The 22068-nt window shown below is 42.4% G+C and overlaps 1 protein-coding gene across 1 annotated transcript in view; it reads right to left on the reverse strand.

The window, feature by feature from the left end:
- Positions 1-13098, reverse strand: part of Pld5 (phospholipase D family member 5) — a 330905-nt gene extending 317807 nt beyond the window's left edge. Inside the window, exon 1 of the mRNA XM_055609753.1 lies at positions 12910-13098. Coding sequence (XP_055465728.1) covers positions 12910-13098 — 189 coding nt within the window. The remainder of the gene's footprint in view (positions 1-12909) is intronic.
- Positions 13099-22068: the final 8970 nt, after the last annotated feature.

The raw sequence follows: 22068 nt of genomic DNA on the forward strand, positions 1-22068 counted from the left end.
ATATATATATATATATATATATATATATATATATATATATATATATTAAAGACTAGAATCAGCTCAGGTAAATATGTTTCATCTTCATCAGAACATATACATTGGGCTTTTATGGAAATGTTTCATAACTGAATACCTCTCTCATCGGAGCCTTGTGAAATTAGACTCACCTGAACCAAAAGATACTTTAAACGATGCATTAAGAAAGAGTAAGAAAAATTCAAAACAAGCTTGGAGAATTCTGTAACACCAGAAAATAAAGAAAGGCTCCCAAAATGAAAGCACGCAGGCATGTCCCCAGTCATAGGAGTCAAACTTCTGCAGGCCTCCAGTGATTAAAGACCTTAAGGAGCAAACAAACAGAGGATAATCCCTGTATAAGAGTACTGCTCTTGCAGAGGACCCAAATTCAGTTTCCAGCACTGATGTCAACTGGACCACAACCACCTAGGGTCTAATGTGTTTGGCCTCTATGGGCACCTACACTCAAGTGCACAAACTGAAATACAGACACGTACACATATCACACATACAGACTTAAAAAAACGATAAAATGAATCTTTAAAAAAGAAACATGCAAGAGTTCTGCTACTATAAATAAAATATTTAGACGAACTAATATTGGAGGAGAAAAGATAAATATCCTTAAAAGTATATTCCAAAAATAAATGTCATTTCTCTTTATTCCAGGAGCTGTTGAATGTGGGAGACTGGGACTTAATTTTGGACCATAAGCTTGAGAAAGAAAAATTAACAATGTTACAATGAAAAAAAAAAACAAACAAACCTGACAAACAGTTACATTTACCCAACTGACCAAGCAGAAGATAGACCACCAGGCAATTTTAAAAAGCTGCTCCAAGTGCTATAATTGACGCCCGTCATGATATTGGAGGATAAGATAAGGGAACTGTGATTGTTAATTTTGACTGTCTCCCAGAAGACACACCCCTGGCCATGTCTGGGAGGTTGTTTCTTTGAGGATTTCACTGAGGAAGGAAATCACATCCTGAATGTGGGCAACGCCATGTTGGTGGACTGGTGTTCTGGACTGCATAAAAAGGGAGAAGAAAAGAAGCAACAAGTCGACAATGCATTCATCTCTCTCAGCTTCCTGACCACAGATGCAATGTGATGACCTGCCTCACATTTTTGCTCCCACAGTTATAGCTACAGCTGTCACGCCTTCCCAGTCACGAGGGCTGGACTCTTAAACTATGAGCCAAAATAAACCCTTCCTATCTTGTACTTTGTCAAATATGTAACAGCATTAAAAAAATGCAGCTAATGTAGGCACCCCACCAGACTTTAGGTTTATGGGTTAGGGACTATCATTTGAGTTCCTGAAGGACAACTCGATCATGAGTGACCCAAGGGGAAAGACATGGTTGTATACATCTCAGTCTTGCAGAGCTTGAAGTTAGTAAAGAGCAGGTACTGGCATGTAATTACGGTCAATAATAATATTGATAACTTGGATTGAGACAATACCAATGTCTTGGGTCCAACAAACACAACTGAACAAGGCAGAAATTCCAACTCTCAAGGAGTTTTTTTCAAAATTGTTCTGTTCACTCTTAGATTGGAATACCAGTTGGAATTTCTGGGCCCTTCCTGGCACTCAATAAATTAAGGTGATTCCCAAGACACTCAACATATAACCCAGCACCAATACTTAGGAACTCTATAGGACTCCAACTGTTGAGGCATCTGGCGTTGAGGACAAACAACTACCAGGTTCTCAGCCTCTTAGGTGTGATTCAGCTGTTTGTTTTAATTAGTTCATGATATGTCTTATCTCTATGCCTCTTTACTTTCAATTCTTCCAACAGTTCTTGTTATTTCTTTGGCAATTCCCATACATATTGCTGAGGAAATTAATACCAGTCTCCCCAGTGCCAAAAAACCTCTTACAGTAGTGCAGATAAAGAAGGTAGATCACTGGCCTCCTGCTTGCTTGGTCTTCCTTGTTGCCTCTGAGTTGATTGCCCCAGTTGCTGCTGATTCCTTCACTGATTTTTAGAACCAGCACTGACAGGCTTTCATCTTGGAATCATCTAGTTTTTCAATGTCAGAGTGGAACTTCTGAGACACCAAGATTTATAGGCTATATGGCTACTGGGTTGTTCACCTCTGCAGTAACAGACAGCCATGGTAGGACTCCAACTTCTGAAGCATCCAGCCTTGCAGACAAGCAACTATCAGGGTTTTCAGCCTCCTAGATGTGATTCAGCTGTTTGTTTTATTTCTACATAAATTAATGTTATAAATTCTTGAATATAAATGCTCATCCCATTGGTTCTGTTCCTTTAGAGAACACGGATTAATATATAGTCCACCATCAGGGGAAGTCAAGGCATTAACCTGGAGGAAAGAATTGAAGGGGAACCATGGAAGAAGGAAGAAGGCTATGTGCAGACTTGCCTTATGTGGCTTGCACAGCCTCCTTTGTTAGACAGTCCAGGCTTGCTTCCTGAGAATAGCACAACCCAGTGTCCTGGGCCCTTCTACATCAACTAGCAATTGAGAAAATGCCTCATAGGCAGCCACAGACTAATTGATAGGGGCGATTTTTCAGTTGAGTGTTCTTTTTGCCACTTGGCTCTAGTTTGTGTCAAATTGGCAAAAACATAGCAAGCACAGAAGATCTCTTTGCTCAAGTCACAATTCACTGAGCTCCCAGAGAGAGATTGGTAAGAATTTACTAGAGCCCTGTAGTAGAGATTGGAAATAAACACTCAACTCAAATATACCACAACAGCACAGCAGGCTGAAGTGAGGTGAGGAAAGGACTCAAGCATGAGCCATCTGAAGGCAGGAGTCATGGTGGCCCATGCCGACAGGTTAGACACAGTAGGGTAGTGAAAGCATGGGGACACCTGGAGGAGCAACAAGTCAGAAAAGGGCTACTGCTTAGGTTTGACTTCTTTCTTTTGAACTGCCATTGAGACACTGTAATGTAGAGTGTGTAGGTCTTTGGTTATGCCTCCACAAGGTTCGGTTCATAACCACTATTCAAGAAAGGGGAAACATTACCAGCCCCACGGAATCTTCGCTTTAAGCTCACTTCAGCCTCAAAGGTAGTCATTAAAGTTCTACCTCCCAAGCTGAGTTTTGCCCACTTGTCCTCATTAATGGAATCCTACTATCAGTACCTGACATCTCCTCCTCATTACTATTGTGTCTAAATGAGGCATCTACACTCTCACATACACGTACAACTGATATACACGTGTCATCCCTTTTCACACAAGTAACTTATACTGTCACTGAACGTGGTTGGATATTGGGGATGTGTTCCTTTGGGCCACGATAAATTAGTGTTCAGTAAATATTTTGGCACATCCTTGGTGTACGTGAGCATGCATCCAGTACACACAGAATTCTAATCACTGGGTTGCAAGGTAGACACACGCTTAGCATAGTAGCCTTCTATCATGGCTCTATGAATTAAAGTCTTACCCGGAGTTACTGGGGTATACATAATCTTTATTTTCATTAACATTTTGGATGCTGTCAATCATTTTAATTTCAGCTGTTTGACAGTTATGTGGTATAAGACGCAAAGTGTGCACATCCTTGAAAGCTGATGACAAGGGTCATTTAGATATTCCTTTTTGTTAAATGCCACGCTCACCTTTCTATTGTGTCGTCTGTTTTTACTGATTTGTAGGCAGGTGCTCTATAAATTATGGCCATTAGCACCTTATTAGAGTTTAAATAGGAAATACGGCATTCTAGTTGGTGACTTGCCTTCACCATATACATGTAATCTGCTAGAAACAAAGTGATTAATTTCTCTGAGGTCTAACTTATTCATCTTATAAATAAAACTTATTAAAAATGGTAAGAATTTTTTCCTGGTCCAAGTTAATGAAGTTTTAAAAATTGATTTTGGAAGTTTCATTGTTTCAATTTATAATTTAAGTTTATAACTCACATTAAACTGACCACTGTTGGCGATTTTAAAGATAAATCAAGATTCATTTTGTAATGTACACAGGTCTATTCCTATATTTTCACACCTATTAACTGATCTGTAACTTCATCCTTGTATCAGGACCGCCCATATATTAGCTACTTTTCCGTTGCTATGATAAAATACATGACAAAGTCAACTTACAGAAGAGTTTATTTTTGGCTTATGGTTGCAGAGAGATAGGAGTCCATGATGGTGAAGCAGAGGAATGCAGAAGGAGACAGTCATGGCAGCAGAAACAGCACACTGAGAGCTCAAACACAAAGCCACAATCACGAAGCGCTAGTGAGTGGAAATGTCCAGTCTTTAAAATCTCAATGTCCCCATTCAGTGACATACTTCCTCTAACAAGGCCATAGCTCCTAAACCTCCCCAAAAGGTGCTACCAACTAGGAACAAGGTATTCAAATAAAGGAGTGCATGAAGCCAGTCTCATTCACACGGCCACAATACCGACTTAAGGAATTCATCTTTATTGTAAAGTGCTGATGTCCGTAGTCAGTCTCCTTCACGCCTCATCACTGACTTGTCTGTTCTTGAACCTCTGCTTTCCATATATCCCTCAGTCTGCGCACATGTACAGACAAACTCACTTAGATTTTCATAGAAATCCAGTGGGAAATTTAAAAGTGCTTTTTTATTAAACATATTCACAGCACTTATTATTTATGGTAATATAATTAATGCATCCTTAATTTTACTTTGTAATTATTTTTCGTACTTAATTTTACAAAATGACCTTTGACCCAGTGAGCCTAAAAAGTCCAAGGACATTACTAATTTGTTAACTATATCTACAAATTTATCTTGTATCGTTTAATGTTTACAGTTACACTGTTAATAATCAGTAACTTCCTCTTAAATTCTCATTTTTAAAATGTCTTTTTCTTATCTATTGTGTTACCTGTTAAATCCAGTAAAATTATTAATTCGTATATGGTATCTATAGTTTATCTTTGATTTTTAAGTGTGAACAATCACATCATCTGGCAACAATAACAATATTATTTTCTTTTTAATTAGTGTAATTTTGATTTTTTTCTTGCCTTATTGCATTGCCTATAAGTTTTCATACAATGATGAATAAAAAGTATGATATATACGTCTCTCTTAGACAATCTGTGCAGACAATTTTTAATATTTCACCATTACATAAGATTCTTTTAAAAGAAATCCACCATCAAAATACTAATGGTCTTTATTTCTCACTGAGATTTTTATCATGTATGGATACTTGAACTCATCAAATAATCAAATGCTTTGCTTTTCTTCACCTGCTATCTTTTGGGAAGTCCAGGAATCAAAAACCTGAAACAACCAGCCATACCACATCCACACACAAGAACAGAGAGGACTGAATCCATGCACTTCTCCTTTCATCTCCTTCCGCTCTTACTGAGTCTAAGATCCACACCCAGGGAATGGTGCTGCCCACACTGGTGGGAAGCTTCACCTGAATCAGCAGATCAAGACAGTCTTCTGCAGACATGCCTCAAGCCATCTTGATCTAGAAGATTACTCATTGAAGACTCTCCTCCCAAGTGATTCTAAATTGTGTCAAGTTAAAAATTAAAACTGTTACAGGTACCAAGCTCATCTATATACTTTTCTTCTATTAGTTTGATACTGTGATAAACTACATTAATTAATTAAAAAACTTAGTGTGCACATTGTATTATTGGAATAAACTTCTTTGTCATGTTATATTATCAATGTATAACAGTATTAATTACTTACTAATTACTGTCATGGATCCTAGTCTAAACAATGAGACCCTTGACAAAAGTATTATACTGTTTTGCTTTTTCTTTATTGTTCACAAAATTATAATCATATTGTAACAATATGTATAAAAGTGTAAACAGTGTGCAAAAGGTATCCTAGTCTATTCTTTGTCTTACATTTAGGTTTGATAGGTTCCTATGGCTTGTTGAATTGAAGCCCTCACTCTCCCAGTAGTGTTTTTCACACAAAAGATGCTCTCAACTATGTTTCCATGGAGGAGATGCTGGTGGTGTTTTTGTATTAATGAGTACCATCTTCCCAGCCCAAATCTTCAGTCCACTTCCAGATCTAAACTCGCAACTTACTGGGAGGATAGTGGTGCCCACTTATCGCAGGTAAATGCCATGTTTACAAGGCCCACTATGTTCTGGAGAATAAAGAAGCACGTGGCATTCACTCCATGATTTGGGCCTTCTACACAGGCCAGTCAAGAGTAAACTCTGTAAGGTAAGGCTACCTGGGAAAATTTTTAACAGTCTCCATTTAAATTATTATTAAGGGCTATATTTGTAATTTTTTAAAACATAACTCATCTTTTCGTGTTTAAAGAGAAATTAGAAAGTTGGGCCCTGTGGCACACACATGGAACCCCAGAACAAGAGAGGCAGAGATCATAGAATCACTTGCAAGTGATTCTATACTGAGAGTTCCAGGTCAGCCGAACTACATAATAAGCCAGAGAATAAGGGGAAGGGAGAAAGGAAGAAGAGGAGGAGAGAGAGGAGAGGGGATGGGAGAAGAAAGAGAAGAGAGAGAAGGGTAGAAGAAATTATTCTATACCTTTTGTTTAAAAGGCCTGTGTCTTTAAGCAGGACATTTGACATCTCCACTATTCCCTGACATTTATGCTGCATCTTAAGTCTTCCTGGCACAACTTGCAGATGTATGAACCTTAGGTAACTCACTTTGCTGTTTCCAGTTTAGGTACTATTTCTGGGATGAGCTTTTGCCACACCGTCCACTTATCTACCAGTATACCGTCTAGCACACTGAGGCTACTGTCACATCCTAGAGGCCCCAAACCATCATCAGATTTCTTGAACCTTAGAACCAAAATAGAAGCATTAAAAACTGTTCCACAGATGTATGCCTGAGATAGACACAGAAGTCTGTAAGGAAAACGAAAACAAACAAACAAACAAAAAAAAAACAACTTTTAGAAACATGAGCCAGAAATTGATATGTGACTGTTACATAGACGAGAAGATAAAGCTTCAATGCAGTCATCTTGAGCTTCTCAGATCCAATGCATCGAATGTGATATGTCACAGACCACAATTAAAGTCAATAATCAATAATAAGCTACACCCAATAGAGTTCAGAGAAAACAAAACTTCAAAACAAGCTGTCATGCCAGTCCTTGGGGAGAGAGGTCCATTAGAACAAGATATATGTCGACTGTGATAGGGTCAAGGACAACATATGGACCCACTGATGTCCATTAGAAGGCACCCATGAGACACCTAATGCACCTTTCTCAATGGATTAGTTAGAGAGGCAGAGAACAGCACCTGCCCAGATGGTCCGTTTCATCTATCTAAAAAATCACAGGAACTAATCCTGGTGAACATTATTGTCCTTACGTGTTTGCCTGTGCGTTCGGTTGGTTTTTAATGGAGCATTTTAAAGATTCATTCCTCGGACTGAATTGTGTCTCTCCATGCATTGCTGATCTGCTTGGTGGAGCACAGAACTTTCATGCGTGTGCTCTGCGGGGCATAAATGGCGTTATATAACACGAGCCTACACTGCAGTGGCCAATTTTGCTGTTATTCTTTGCTCATCAGGTGAATAATTCATCGCCGGAGGTTAGTGTGAACTTGACATTTATTACCATTTATTTACCATTTGCTGGTAACACGAGCAGTTGAAGCAGGTGTAAAACACACTTAGAGAGACTTTTATTAAGTTAAGACAGTAGACCAAAAGACAATGCTCGTCACAAAGAAGAACATTAAAAATTGCCTTTCATCCTGTGTGTGTGTGTGTGTGTGTGTGTGTGTGTGTGTGTGTGTGAGTATGCATACGTGTGAGTGAAGGAGTACCTGCATGTGGCCAGAGAGCAGCAATGTCAGGTATCTTCTCCACCTTATTTTCTGAGTCAGAGCCAGTTGGTGAGCCTGGATCTTCTGCCAGTTGTCCTAGTCTGGCTGGCCAGTGAGTTCTGGGGATCTGTCTGTCTCCCTCTACTTCAGCTCCAGAGTTACAGACATGAACCCCAGCTCTGGGCTTTTATGTAGGTGCTAGAGATCCAAATATGGCTCCTCATGCTTGTACAGGAAGCACTCTACCAACAGAGACATCCCTCCAGGCCCTTGTCAGTTTCTCTTTACCAATCTCCTCTTCACCTTTCTCCTTCCCATTTAAAGAGGTCCCCTGACCAATCTTGCAGCTTCATTTCATCGGCACAAGCTAAGAAGGAAACGAAGGTAGGGGATAGCTGTAAAGAGCTGGTCTCATTTGCGCTGGTCATCAAAGATCAAGAGAGGCAAGGGAGTCAGATGAGAAGGATCAGACGGGCTAAGCAGACAGCCACTGACCACAGAGATCCAAACGCCCAGAAAACCAGACAAAAATTGGAAACATCCTTGTTGGCCAAAAAGCCATATGCTTTGGGGCTAGGACTGGAATACAGGCCAGCTGATGTGAAATGTGAAATCTTGGAGGAGTAGAGGGCAGACTGGGGAAGTCATTCTACCTATAGATACAAGACTCATCATCTAATATAGCCTTATGGTCATTTAACTTAAGTCCAATGAATGCTTCATGGTGGCCCTGTGGAGGGCTAAGAAAAGATGTATTTCTTTCCTTGCTGGGTTTTGGTTGGGTCTCCTTTCCATTCCTTTCAAGTGAACCTTGGCCATGAAACTTTCTTCGGCTACTCAGCGTGAGCTGTGCAGACCCATCTCTTGTGGGCAGAAGCTTCGGGAGCCATCTCTAGATTCTTTTAACATCTAAGCTGTCATGGCAATAGCAGTAACAAGTACGAGAACTGGCATTTCCTTCCATCAAGCAGGTAGACTCAAAAAGGGAGACTCTCTACCAGCCTACACAGGTGCGAAGGGTGATGAAAAAGCCTGCCTGACACATATAGCACATTTGTTCCTACGTAGACAGAGAACACCCCATTTCCTCGCATGCACAACTTTTTAAACGCGACTGCATATCTTACATGCCTTAAGCCCTTCGCCTATGGTTGCCTCGTTTACTGAAAATATAGTGAAATCCAAACTCAGGTCTATCTAACCTTTATTTACAACCACGTTAGCAAGAGCCAATGAATTGCACACAGAAGAAAGCAAGGCTTCTCCTTCATCAATATAACCTGGAGACTCACGTAGCTGGCATAAAATTGTCAACTGTGCAGTTCAAACTCACCTCACCCTCTTTCCAAAAGAAAAAAAAAGTATATAGATAGATAGATAGATAGATAGATAGATAGATAGATATAGATATAGATATAGATATAGATATAGATATAGTAGAAAGTTCAAGAACAGCATACAGTACCAAATGACATTAAATGTCATACTGTCCTGTGAGACAATCAAGAGCTTCAAAGGTACCCAACCTAGGGAGATTCTGGGGGTGGCACATGCCCAGGCTGCTTAGCTAAATCACAGTTCTTTCTATTATCCCTCAAGACAAATACTAGAATCCTACAACAAATAAGACTTCCCTTGCTTCTCAAGCCCACCGTTCCCCAGAGCCATAGGAATTCGGGAACAGGAGACAATGCGAAATACTGTAAGGCAGTGGTTCTCAACTTGTGGGTCACGACCTCACAGGGGATCACATTTATATTATGGTTCGTAACAGTAGCAAAGGTACAGTCATGAAGTAACACAATAGTTTTATGTTTGGGGCGTTACCGCAACAGGAGGAACTATGTTAAAGGGTCATAGCATTAGGAGGGTTGAGAACGCCTGCTCTAAGCATCCAGAGCCTCACTCATAGCAATATTCTATATGCAACCGAAATTTTCTCTTTCCTCGGTATACAATCAGAGTTTGAAACTATAAGTTCACAGTACAGAACATAACCTTCTTGCACATTCTAATTGTGATTTAGGAATGAGAAAATTGCCTACATATATTTTTTTTTCCTGTCTTTTAGTTGGTTAAGTCAGTTTTTTAAGACAGCACCTCATTTCGTACCCAGGCCGGCTTTGGTCTCCAGATCCTGTTGTTTCACAGACATGTGACACTATGTCCGACCATGTATTTATTTCCACTCTGTGACCCCAGATGACCCCAGAAACACTAAGTGGCACCGGCTGTTCTTTTTTCAGCACCCCAGTACTGAGATTATAGGCACGCACCATCACAACCACTTATTTACTTATAAATCTTCATTTTAGGTATCAACTAACTAATAAGAAGAATCAAGTTTAAGATCAATTGAAAATGTTCTAATCAAACTCATGTCGCTTTCTTCTTGCACAGCCTGAGATTCATCTCAGGTCTTTCAGCCAAAGTAACAGATAACGTACTCTCACTTTTAGCAGAGGGGATAGAAATACATTATTTAGCTGTCATTTTATACCATGCTATTGACTTTCAGATTAAGCCGTGCCTCTAAAGTCTGGCTAGAATCCACACACTGCCACATTTCATCTCGGGGAATCCCGTTACTGTGATGACTAAATGTATGTGTCATTCAAACTCATAATTTATTTATTCCATTAATATTTAGATTGGCTTTCAAAGCACCAAGCAACTGAATAGGCTGTTTTAAGGCACATAATCTCCATCATAACTATTTCTTCATTTTTTTCAGAATAGTAAAAATGGTGGTCATCCGTTTGACCAGACAGACCAGAGGAGTGGTTTTTAAGTTACCCTCGACTTTCTATGACACCCTCAACTTTGTCCCTGCAACATCTAAACTAAAAGCTGCCACATAGCTTCCGCATCCTGTTTATAATGAACTTAATGTGACATTTTCGTGCTTTATGTAGCAACTATATGCCGGGTTACATTTGTTACAGGCTTTTCAATCTCACATACTGAATTACAAATTAACAGCAATTTGCCGAAATATCACAGCTGAGGAAACAGGACATAAAAATACCGAGTGCTTGAGTTCGAATAAAATTTGTATCTTTATATGGCTTTAACTCTTCATAACATGCTCATAAATCTTGGAGAATTAATTCATTAATTAATGAATTAATGCTAATTCATTAAAGTGTTAATATTTCAAAGGGGCCAGAGAATATACCCAAAACCATTTGATACAAAAGCTCTGTTTTTGGCTGAAGGTAAATGTAGAAAAAGATAGACCATACACCTCATATAAACATAGTTTAAAAAGCAAAACAAATGATACTCTGATTTAAATGTCAAATGAGGCACATGATTTTTTTTTTTTTTAAACGAATGCAATGGGGGCATCTGAGTGAGAAGGATTGCCGATGCTCAGACACTGGCAAATAAGCAGGCCTCCCTCTGCTTCAGCTCTCATTCTCAGCAGAGCCAAGCATCCCACACTTAAAGCAGAAAGGTGAAGCTTCTGTGCCCCATGAGGTAGAACTAATACGCTCAATGCAAATCAAAAAGTGGGAAAAAAATATTTCAGTATAATGCATGCAGCAGCATCTGTGACCCGGGATGACGTACAAAAGGTTGCACTATTGATTTTTCAGTAAGAGTAGAAAAGAAATGGGGCAGACGATAGCAAGCACTGCAAATGAACACACAGTTATGATTAAAGGAAAATGAAGTAAGCGTGTTCTGTCAGCACTCTGAGGCCAGAGGCTGGGGCCAGCTTTCTCATGAGCATACCGAGCTACGGTACAGGAAGATGCTAATTCCACCTATCCTCTATAAACTCCAGGCACTACTGATTCCTTCAAGGACCATCCTGGAGTGTTTTTTTTTTTTAAAACAGGTATTGCTGTTGCCTTCCGAACAACCAGTTCACACTACCTAGCAATCCTTCAGCGACCTCCCCTGTCTTAAGGGTCTAAAGCATCCTTTTGGTTCTCTCCACGCAAAACAGAGCCTGTTACTCAACTCAACCAGGAACTTTAAATAAGGGCTTTAGAATTAGTCATTGCTGTCATTTAATCAGGCCCTCAAAAAGGCACGGGCTGTCCTTTGGGTCTCTAACACAAATACCCACTTCCACACTTCTTCCCAGGGACAGTGTTGGTGAGGCAAAGCTCAGGAACAGGAACGGCTCTGGTGGCCGGATGGGAGTCAGGTGCTACAGCGCTGAGGGATGCATGTGTTTCCAGAGTTTTCCATCTTATCTTTTTTATCATTATTGGTGTGGTGACCCAGATACCAGTAAACCTCCATAAACCACCAGCAGACTCAGTTTGGATTCTGCAGGGCTGGTGAGGTTAGCCGCAGCTCTCGACTATGGCTGGCACTTAAGATTCTTAGTTTCATTTCAACATTTGGTTAAGGAAATACTGACCGGTTGGGCTTTTTAAGTGTGATTTTCCAAATGGTCCTTGTTGAAGGACTTGTTTTGTTTCTAGAATGGTCAGTCTTAGGCAGTCAGCCCCAGAGCCAAAGACCCAAGTTCTCAACTGTGAGAGAAAAGGGGGGATCCACACACCAGGATGGGTCCCCGCTCGGCAGAGGGGCAGATTGCCAAGGACCTTCCCAGCGTAGATTTTGTCTCCACTTGGGCTCAGGTGGAGAGGTTCCCTAAAAACTCCTGCTAGCATCCCAGCCAACACTGTCAAAAGCTCGGGATCGCCAGCGACAACTTTATTGCAGCGTTTTGTTTGTTTGTTTGTTTTTTTCTGCACTGGGTGAAACAGCTTCAAAGAACCAGGTAAACATCCCACCGGAACCCTCCGTGCGCAAAGCCCTGTCCCACGCAATCAACCACTCTTCTCACAGGTAACCCCAGGAACCCGGTGCACATGAATCCTACAGGAAAGGAGCCAGTCAGGAAGTCTCCAGGATGCCGGGACCTGGGGTACCTTGAGAGCGAATCTTTCTTTCCTCCATGCAGTTGAGTCATTAAGCAAAAAAGTGCAGGGGGTGCCTCAGGGTTGACAGACTGTCCAAGCACCCTGGCCTTGGGGGCAGGCCGCCCGCTGGGGGTCCCCTCTAGAGTTCCCTACACCCCTAGCGCTGCATGCCCCCCGACCACCTAGACCCCTGGGAGCGAGTGGCCCTTACGTGTTCGAGCTTATCTTTCCTCCGGAGCCAGACGCTGGCGCTGTAGTCCTGCTGCTTGACACTGCTGTAGAAGTTCGCGCCCACTCGGGTCAGGCTGGGCGAGGGCTCCTTGGGGCGGCTTTTCAACCTCATCTGCTCGAAGCCCTCGTGGGGGGAGGCCGAGAGCCACTCGTGCTGCCGGATCTCCATCCTGACATGACCAGGCGGCGGCCCGGAGAGCAGCCCGCTCGGGATGGGAGCAGGGCGCCGCCGGCGAGCGAGAGGCCGGACGGGCGGTGAGGATGGAGCCGAAGGAGAGAGCTGGGAGCTCGGGGTGCCTATCGCCCTAGGGTGCTGGCCAGCGGCACGGGAGCGGGGACAAGGGGAGGGGGACGGAGGAGGGAGGGGGTCTCAGGGCAGGGGATGGGAGAAGGGATGGGGGGAGGGGGCGGATGGTGGTGGGGGTAGACGGGACAAAGGGAGACCGGGGAGGAGTGGACGCCTGCTCGGGAGCGGCAGGGGTGAGGGTGCAGCGGAGGTGGCTGCGTTGTCGCCTGCCACTGCGGTCCCGGGCGGGAGCTCCGCTCGCGGCTGCTCCGCACCAACTGTAACCCGGGCACCGGGGCGGGCGGCGGCGGGGGTGGGGTGCGGTGGGAGGGGCCCAGCGGCCGAGCCGGAGCCCGCAGGTTGATGCAGTGGGGAGCAGCCCGAGGCGAGCGCTGAGCGAGTCCAGCCACCGCCCTCTGCGCGCGCCTCTCCCCAGCCGGCCCGCCTCGCCCTCGCCCTCGCCCTCGCCCGCACCGGTTCTCGCAGACCAACCACCGGGCGAGCGGCTTGGCGAAGTGAGCGCGGTCCGTGCGATGGCTAGCGAGGCGCGGGAGGACGGCGCTCCGGGAAGCCACCTCCTCCTCGCAGCGCCGCTCCACCGTCTACCCTCGCTGGGAAAGTTCACTAACTTCCCACCTAGGGAGCCCAGGCACCTCACCCCGGGGGATTCGGCCGGGAGTGTCCGCAGAAAAGAGCGTAGAGGGCGTGTGTTTGGAGAACCTTGCTCTTGTACTTCATCTGAGGATGACGCGACGCATGCCCCTCCACCAGGCAGCGTGGCCCTCTCCTGTCCAGCTTGTGGGACCTGTCACTCCTTAGCTCTCAGGGTCCACCTTGAATCAGGCTCCCCGGGGCTGTCCGGACTCTCTCTCTGGGGAGGCGATCCAGCACCGGTCTACACCGTATGCTTAGACTGTTTCTAACCTGTGTGTGTGGCTGGCTACTGTGCGGTTCTCTCTGCAGCTTCTAGGCTCAGGAGGGCTTTTCCACCAAGACCAGTGTGAAAACAACCAAGCCCAAGGATTACGGTGGCGCGTCGAAAATTGAATCTTAGATTCTCTCTCCTTCGCTCTCCCTTGTAGTCAATGGATGAAAGCATTTCTGGCTTGTTGTTTTAATCAGAAAACTGAAACTTAACTGTTGTTAAGGCTTGCCTTGCGAGGCTCTGGGTTTTAAAAGCCTGGAAAGTCAATATAAATTCGAGACGCACCCAGGGGAGTGGGGTTGAAACAGCTCAGAGGGCAAACTTACCCAGCCCTTGCCGGTACTCCTACACACCCCCAAGAAACACCCAACATTCTTGCTCAGATGGTGGTTTCATAGAAAGATATGCCAATTTGGAATCTGTCAAACTTGTGAAGACAACGGTGGCCGATCTATTCAGAGTCCTCATTTCCTAAGATTGACTCAGGGAGGGGTATGCCAGGAGACAGAGCCCCGGCTTTGCCAGGCCCTGGCTCACACTGCCTTTCCAAATGCGGTGCAAAAATAATGGTTGAAATAGAAACCCGTGGGCAGTCCATGTGAGCAAGGAGCAACTGAACACAAACATACAATTTTTCAGTCTTAGCATCTAAACTGCTGGGCAGGGTGACCTATGGATTGTTGCTAAACCTCACATCTAATTCTGCAAGATAAACGTTATGAAGCCCATTTTCCAGACAGGGATCTGAGGCGGCAGGAGAAATCACACTTTCAAACACAAACACCTGAGCCAGGCTTTGAAAAACCGTGAAGCCGAAGTTGTAGCTTAGCCAACTGCTCACCTAGCAAGGGCGGGTCTTGACTCCAATCCTTGCAGCAATAGAGTGAGAATGGCCTACATTCCATTGTGTAATATGAAGATTATATACTATAATAATATTTCATACTATAATCATCTACCATATTATTTATCATCTCTCAGTTTTCACTATTACAATTTTTAAGAATAAACAGAGTCTAAGTGGATACAATTAGATACAATGGATACAAGCTGTCTGCCCTTCTGGAAAGAAGCCTTCCCCACACCTTGACATGTGATAGATTGCCAACTCAGAGTAATAATGCAGCGATGGAGTGCCTGACCACAGAGGAATTTAAATAAACACTTTCCATATTAAGCCGGTTTTTTAGTTGAATGATTTTTGGGGAATTGAACTCAGGACCTCTGAAAGAGCAGTCAGTGCTCTTAACCACTGAGCCATCTCTCCAGGCCCCGAGATGAGTGGCTTTTTAAATTATGCTTTTATAGGGGAAAACACTGTGAAAGTTTCTATCATCTCCAGTTTTTCAAGACTGCAAAAGAAGTGTGTATCACTCCCTACCTGTGCCAGTAAACTACTGAACCGAGCGTTGTCATCAACACACAGATGTTTGCTGTATTAAAAAACTATCAGGCAAAGCATGAATTCCCACGGCTTCCTGCTCACCCTTATTACTGAGGCACACCAGGAGGAAAGTGGACTCAGTGAGTCCAGTAGGTACCTGCATTTTCTCTCACAGCCTTTTCTCCTATCTTTGACTCTGGTTCAAGCTTATTGTTTGTGACAGTAGGACCTTTCCAGCTGATGTTCAAAAGAACATTTTATATCAAATTGAATTGGATTCCAACTACTGGAAGGAAGAAAAATATTTCTAAAGATGACCAGTACTAAAGGATTGCAGCAAAGGGAGGAATATTAGGAGAGGATTGGCATTATGGAACTCACACAGCTTACTCCCAGAACACTTATTCCTAAGCATTTTCACAGCACTTTGGTCTCTTGAATGCACTCTAAGTACTGGGCATAACTTATCCTACCAGCTCATTGGCTGCTTGCAAGCTGGAGCAATGAACGCATGGTCCTTTACTCTGCTGATGGCACCTCCCTGGTAATGATCACATAATAAACCATACAGAATAGATTAATGAGTACTAACAGTGAACAATCCATTTTTACTACTTTTTCTTTGAAAGGATTCAAAATTAACAATACTCAGAGTTTAGAGCCAGCTAGATGGCCCAGTATATAAGAGCACTTGCCACCAAGCTTGACAACTTGAGTTCAGTCCCTGAACTGCACATGGTTGAAGGAGACAACAAACTCACAGGACCCACCCACCATGGGGCCCACTCACCACACACACACACACACAAGCAAAATAAATACTCAGATTTTGGAGCCACCTCCTTGAATTGCTTAGTTATAAATTTCCCAGTTTTTACTTGGTTTCCGTTAGCTTGGAGTTCATAAAATGAATGGGGACGTGCTGATCAGCTTTCTGTCACTGTAAGACATACCTGAGGTGGTCAGAGTATGAAAAGAGGGAAGGCTTATTTGGATTCGATGTTGGAGGGCTTGGTCCGTGATTAGTTGCCTGCACTGTTGGGGCCTGCGGTGAAGCAGCATATCACAGCAGATGGCAAGCCGCTCACCTCCCGGTGGGGAAGGAAACCAAGGAAGAAGCACCTGCTGAGCCTCCATACCCCCCTCTAATGGCATCCCGCTAATGACCACAATACTTCCCACAGGCCTCCGTTTCTTAAAGGTTCCACCACCTTCCAATGCTGCCACAGGCCCAGGGCACATGTCTTTAAGCAACATGGACCTTGGGAGAAACTCTTATTATATTTTTTTAAATTTATTTTATTGTGTATACAATGTTCTGCCTGCATATACAGCTGAATGCCAGAAGAGGGCACCAGATTTCATTATAGATGGTTGTGAGCCACCATGTGGGTTGCTCAGGACCTCCTCTGGAAAAGCAAGCAGTTCTCTTAACCTCTGAGCCATCTCTCCAGCCCGAGAAACTCTTATTTTAAAACACAGTCAAGGAATAACTGCTGCTCGTTCCAGCGATCGCTCTGGGAAGAGAAAGAGAACTACAGCGCTTGTATTGTTCTTAGAACTTTCATGCACCGGAATGTTCTCTGCGTTGTTGTAATGATGGTTATCTTTTCCTTCCACAGTTCCACCATCTGAGTAATCGCAACTGTTTAGTTAGTGCATTCAGCCACAAACTCACATCTAGGAGTACTTTATCTTGCCAAAACTAAGATATTAGCTATTAGCTACTTGCTCCATTACACACACACACACACACACACACACACACACACACACACACACACGTCCGAGGTAGAAAATTAAAAGCCCAGGACCCTTAAATAACCTGCTGTCTAGTAAGTCACAGAGTGTGAGATAGAAAAGGCAGGCTCACTGACTCTAAATAAAGATTCAGCCCCTATCATTTCAGATGGGAAAACCCCAGATGACTATTTCTTCGTGTATGTATACGTGTGTGGGAATGTGGAGCCCCAAAGGCCACACTGGCTGCCCACCAGTGTCCACCAGCTGCTCTCCACCAGGTTCTCTTCACTGAACCTGGGGCTCACCTGTTCCGTTAGACTTCCTGGCCAGTGAGGCTGGGATCCACTTGTCTCTGCTGCTATCCTAGAACTGGGGTCACCGACATCCCCCCCCCCGCCAAGTTTTTTATGTGGTTACTGAGCATTGAAACTTTGGTCCTTCTGGCTGTGTGGTAAGAACTTTACCCACTGAGCCACCGGCTCAGCCCACTTCTTAATGATGGTGTGTTTTATTTTTTGCTTGTATATTTTCATTACGTATCATTGTTTTGTTTTGTTTTTTTTCCAGAGGCTTACTACTAGGTAATTTTTTAAAAAACTTCAATAATTCAATGTTTCCTGACAAATCCTAATTACTGTTACACTATGCAAGTCTGTGCTGAAAGGCTGTCTTAAAACCAACAAACAAAAAACATATGTAACAGCTAAGATGGCATTGCTTTTCAAAATAGATCTTAATTATAAGCTTATTTCTGTGGAAAATTTAAGCAAAGCACTCCTATTTGAGTAAAAGTAAAGTGTCCCAGATTTAAAATGTTTTCTGAATGGATATGAAAACACTCATACTCTTGAAAATCATGTTTAATTTTGCATTATTGTCTTTACTTAAGAGGTTATTGTTTAGGTAGAAAATAAATGTATACATACTGTTAAATTACTAATAAAGTAGGTTTATCTACTTACAGACTTATTTTACACTAAGGGTTCCCACTTGGAGTCTGTGCTAGGCACAGTGTTGGTTGGTCTTTGAAGGCATCCTATCATTTAATTCGCAAAAATCTTGCAAGGTTAACACAACTATCGCTGCATGTAAGGATCTGCTTATATCAGATTCTTAGGTTAGGTCAGTGCTGGCTATATAATTTATGGATAGAAGAAGTTTATTTAGCTCTTGGTTCAGTAGGATGTACCGATCATGTTTAGGGAGAGATTTCATGTTGCACTGGAACAGACGGTGGAACTGTGTACTAAGGATGAAACCCACAGGGTACAGTTGCTATCGAAACCCTTAATCATAATAATGAACCTATTCTATCTGTGATGGCTCTACCCTACATACAACCAAACCACCTCCCATTAGGCTGCCTCCCAGAATCACTGCATTGGAGAGCAATACCTCCAATAATGAATTGGGAAGGTGCATTTCAAACCATAGCAGCATGTTACAAATGAGGCAACAAAGACTCAAAGATACAAGGGATGAACCAGCACCACAACTGTTAGATGGGCTGTGTTCCAAGTGCCTTTTCATAACCAGTATCTCTGCTGGGTTGGCAGCCCTAATGGTGACCTGGAGGGAGTTGGGGAGTAATGAAAGAGCATCTAATTCCTAAGGTGAGATCCAAGTACTGTAGCTTTCTATGGTGATTTGGAGCTTATAATCTTATCTACACAAGAAGAACCAAGTCACACTGTACTGGAATGTTCACCTCAGTTGACAAGGTACCAGCTATGGAGACTCAACCCTTCAAGTTGCTAACTTCTGATCACAGGAAATGTAACAATGTCTCACTGGGAAACAAAGAAGGTAGTTGAAAGAGTTAATTAGATAGTTCAGCATACCCCAAAGCTTCTAGTAAAAAAACCACAACGTTCTTCTGGCTTCCAGTTCTTCCAGCTCATGGTGTGGACAGATTAATCAGACAATTGATTAAACTGCCACTTCATTTGCTCTTTGTGCCCATGGCCTGGGAGTTATGATTAAATAATTGTGAAACATTAATTGAGTACTTCAAATTTATTTCCCCTGATACTCTAAATTTCATTTTAATTATTTGTGTTAGTCAGCTTTCCATTAATATAATAAAATACATAAGATATTGATTTAAAGGAGAAAGGGTATGTTCTGACTGAAATTTTGTAGTGGCCGTCCATAACTGAAGAGCTGCATTACTTGAGTTTCATGTAGAAAGTTGAGGTGGCAAGAGTTGGGACTGTATGGCAGAGAGAAACAACTCACATCACTTGTCCCACAATCTCTTTTAAGGATGCCCCCACAATGACCTAAGACTCACTGGACAGACCTCACCTTCTGGAAGGTTAAAGATTTCCAATAGCACCATGCAAACATTTTAATACACAGGCTCTTGTGGAGTATTCAACATGGAAGCTACACTGTATCTGGGATCATCTGCATATTTAACATGGTACCCAGGATACAGTGTGTCCAACTTAATAATGAACAAGGAAATATCTGACCGCACTAGGTTTCTTATGTATCTGTAGATCCTTGAAACTGATATCCACTCTTCAATGAAGTGCAAATGGTCAATGCTCGCCGTGTGACCATCTCCTGAGTGGTGGGCGTTGACTATGCTCACAGTCAGAGCTTGTCAAATTTTCCTTCTGTTGAGGAGCCTGTTGTCATTGAGAACAACAATATAGAATTAGTGTCATAAAACAGTCCAACCATCTCTGAAACATGCCATCTGCTATCTGTGCTAAAGAGGGACCTGCTGACTCCTCAGAACTTCATTCCTGACACACAGAGCAATTGATCTTACAGTAAATCACTTAAACAAGTGTAACCCAACATGCAGTTTCTCAGTTCTTGTCCAGATCATTGTTGGTAGCTCTGTGCATGTCACAGGACATGTGAAAAGAGGAGGTAAATTCTTATTTCCTGTTAACGAAATTCAGAGAACCCAAAGGTAATTCTTATTTGCCTGTTTGTCCATTTGTTATATTTTTAAGACAGGGTCTCTTATAGCCTAGGCTGGCCTTGAACTCCTGACCATCCTGTCTTTACCTCCCAAATGCTAAGCCTGTAGGAATATGCCACTGTACCTGGCTCACAGGGCTAATTTTTAGGTTTAGTGACTCAAGATTTCTTTGATCTTAGGTTTTCTAAACCAATGATTTCTTCCTCCGGTCTGACTTTGAAGTTCTGATTTTGAGAACAACATTTATTGAGAGCAACAATCTAGAATGTAAAATTATTAACCTTGTGTAATGATGTTATTTTTGTGGCCTTTTTTTCTTTATGCTGCTCTAATGACATTTCTTAATACAGGCAGAAAATAAATAATAGATGAAGAATTAGTTAATCTATCATGAACCAAGACTGCCTCACAACATGTCAGACTGATGGATAGGTTCCAAGTTATATAAAGTATTAAATTGATATACAAAGTTGGAAGAGGCATATTAAATATCTGTCATTTCCCTCCTTTAATATTTCTTCTCTAATTATGTTCAAGGCAGTCCTACTTTTTTCCTGGAAGCATTCATTTTAGCAATTGGTGTGTGCTAGGCCATAGAGACACAAGCGACATTTTTAAAAAAGAAAAACAAGGTTAAATGTCACCCCAGCCTGATCCAGCTGGGAAAGCAGACAAACATTGTAGCATAACTACTGGCTATCATCAATCAGCCTGGGCTGGGGGTGAGCCAGGGAAGGTATGGAAGAAATTTTCCCATGTGAAGATAAGGTTCTCTTGAGGAAAACAAGGATTTAGATAATCCTAGCTGAGAGAGTGAGAATTAGATTTGCTGAGCTAGAACTCAAAATTTCTACTTGACAAATATGTGTTGAGTTTCTAGTGAACAATGACAGTTTGGCAACTCAAAATTTCTACTTGACGAATATGTGTTGAGTTTCTAGTGAACAATGACAGTTTGGCAAATATTATGGAGAGTCAAAAATTCCGAGAAACCATGAACTGTAACTTAAGGGAACCGATGGTTTTATAAATAGACTGACTTTAATAAAGCCATGAATATCATAGCTTATGATAAGATGGTAAGGTTAATTACACAGAAAATGAATGCTAAATCAATAGTTCTCAAATGAGACAACATTTCGACTGGTAAATATACTTGTTCCCGGAATTTGGGGTGTGCATCCTGGTTTGGGAAGATGGGTCCAAGTGGCTGGAAAATTAATTAATTGTAAGTATGAAGATGGTATTTAGAGCTGTTTGAGCTGAAGTGAAAATTTCTCTAGAAAAGAAACAGTGATCAGCAGATAGAGTTCAGGGGTGTCTGTGGAATAGGAGGGATGCTGAGGCCACCTTCAAGACTAAAGAACTGAGCCTCTCTTCACCTAGACGAGGTTACAATGTATCATTTCCAGTTTGAAATTGAGAAAACAATGTGTCTTTAATTTCTTTATCATAAGTGGCCGTGTGAGGAATAGGTCATACTTAAGTAATAAGAGGTTTGCGCTGTTTCTTTCCTTTTAATTATTGCTGGTGTGCACAATTGCTTATCTGCTATCTACGAATACATCGGAATCCTAACGTGATAAGCCTTCAGCATTTTCAGGATTGTTCTGAATGACGCCTTAACTTGAATTTTATTGATACAGGTTTGAACCCTTGAAAACGATTTATTGATATCTTTGATTACCTTTTGCTGTAATTTGTGTTAGGAATGGCCACCAGGGCGTGTGTACTGAAGGTTTGATGCTATTGGAAAGCAGTAAGGAAAAAAAAGAAAGAAGGAGGAGGAGGAAGAGGAGGAGGAAGAGGTGGAGGAGGAGGAGCAGGAGGAGGAGGAGACTAATGGGTTTAAGTTACTGG

Source organism: Psammomys obesus, unplaced genomic scaffold, assembly GCF_907164565.1.
Source record: "Psammomys obesus unplaced genomic scaffold, mPsaObe1.curated_primary_1811, whole genome shotgun sequence".
Taxonomy (NCBI): Eukaryota; Metazoa; Chordata; class Mammalia; order Rodentia; family Muridae; genus Psammomys; species Psammomys obesus.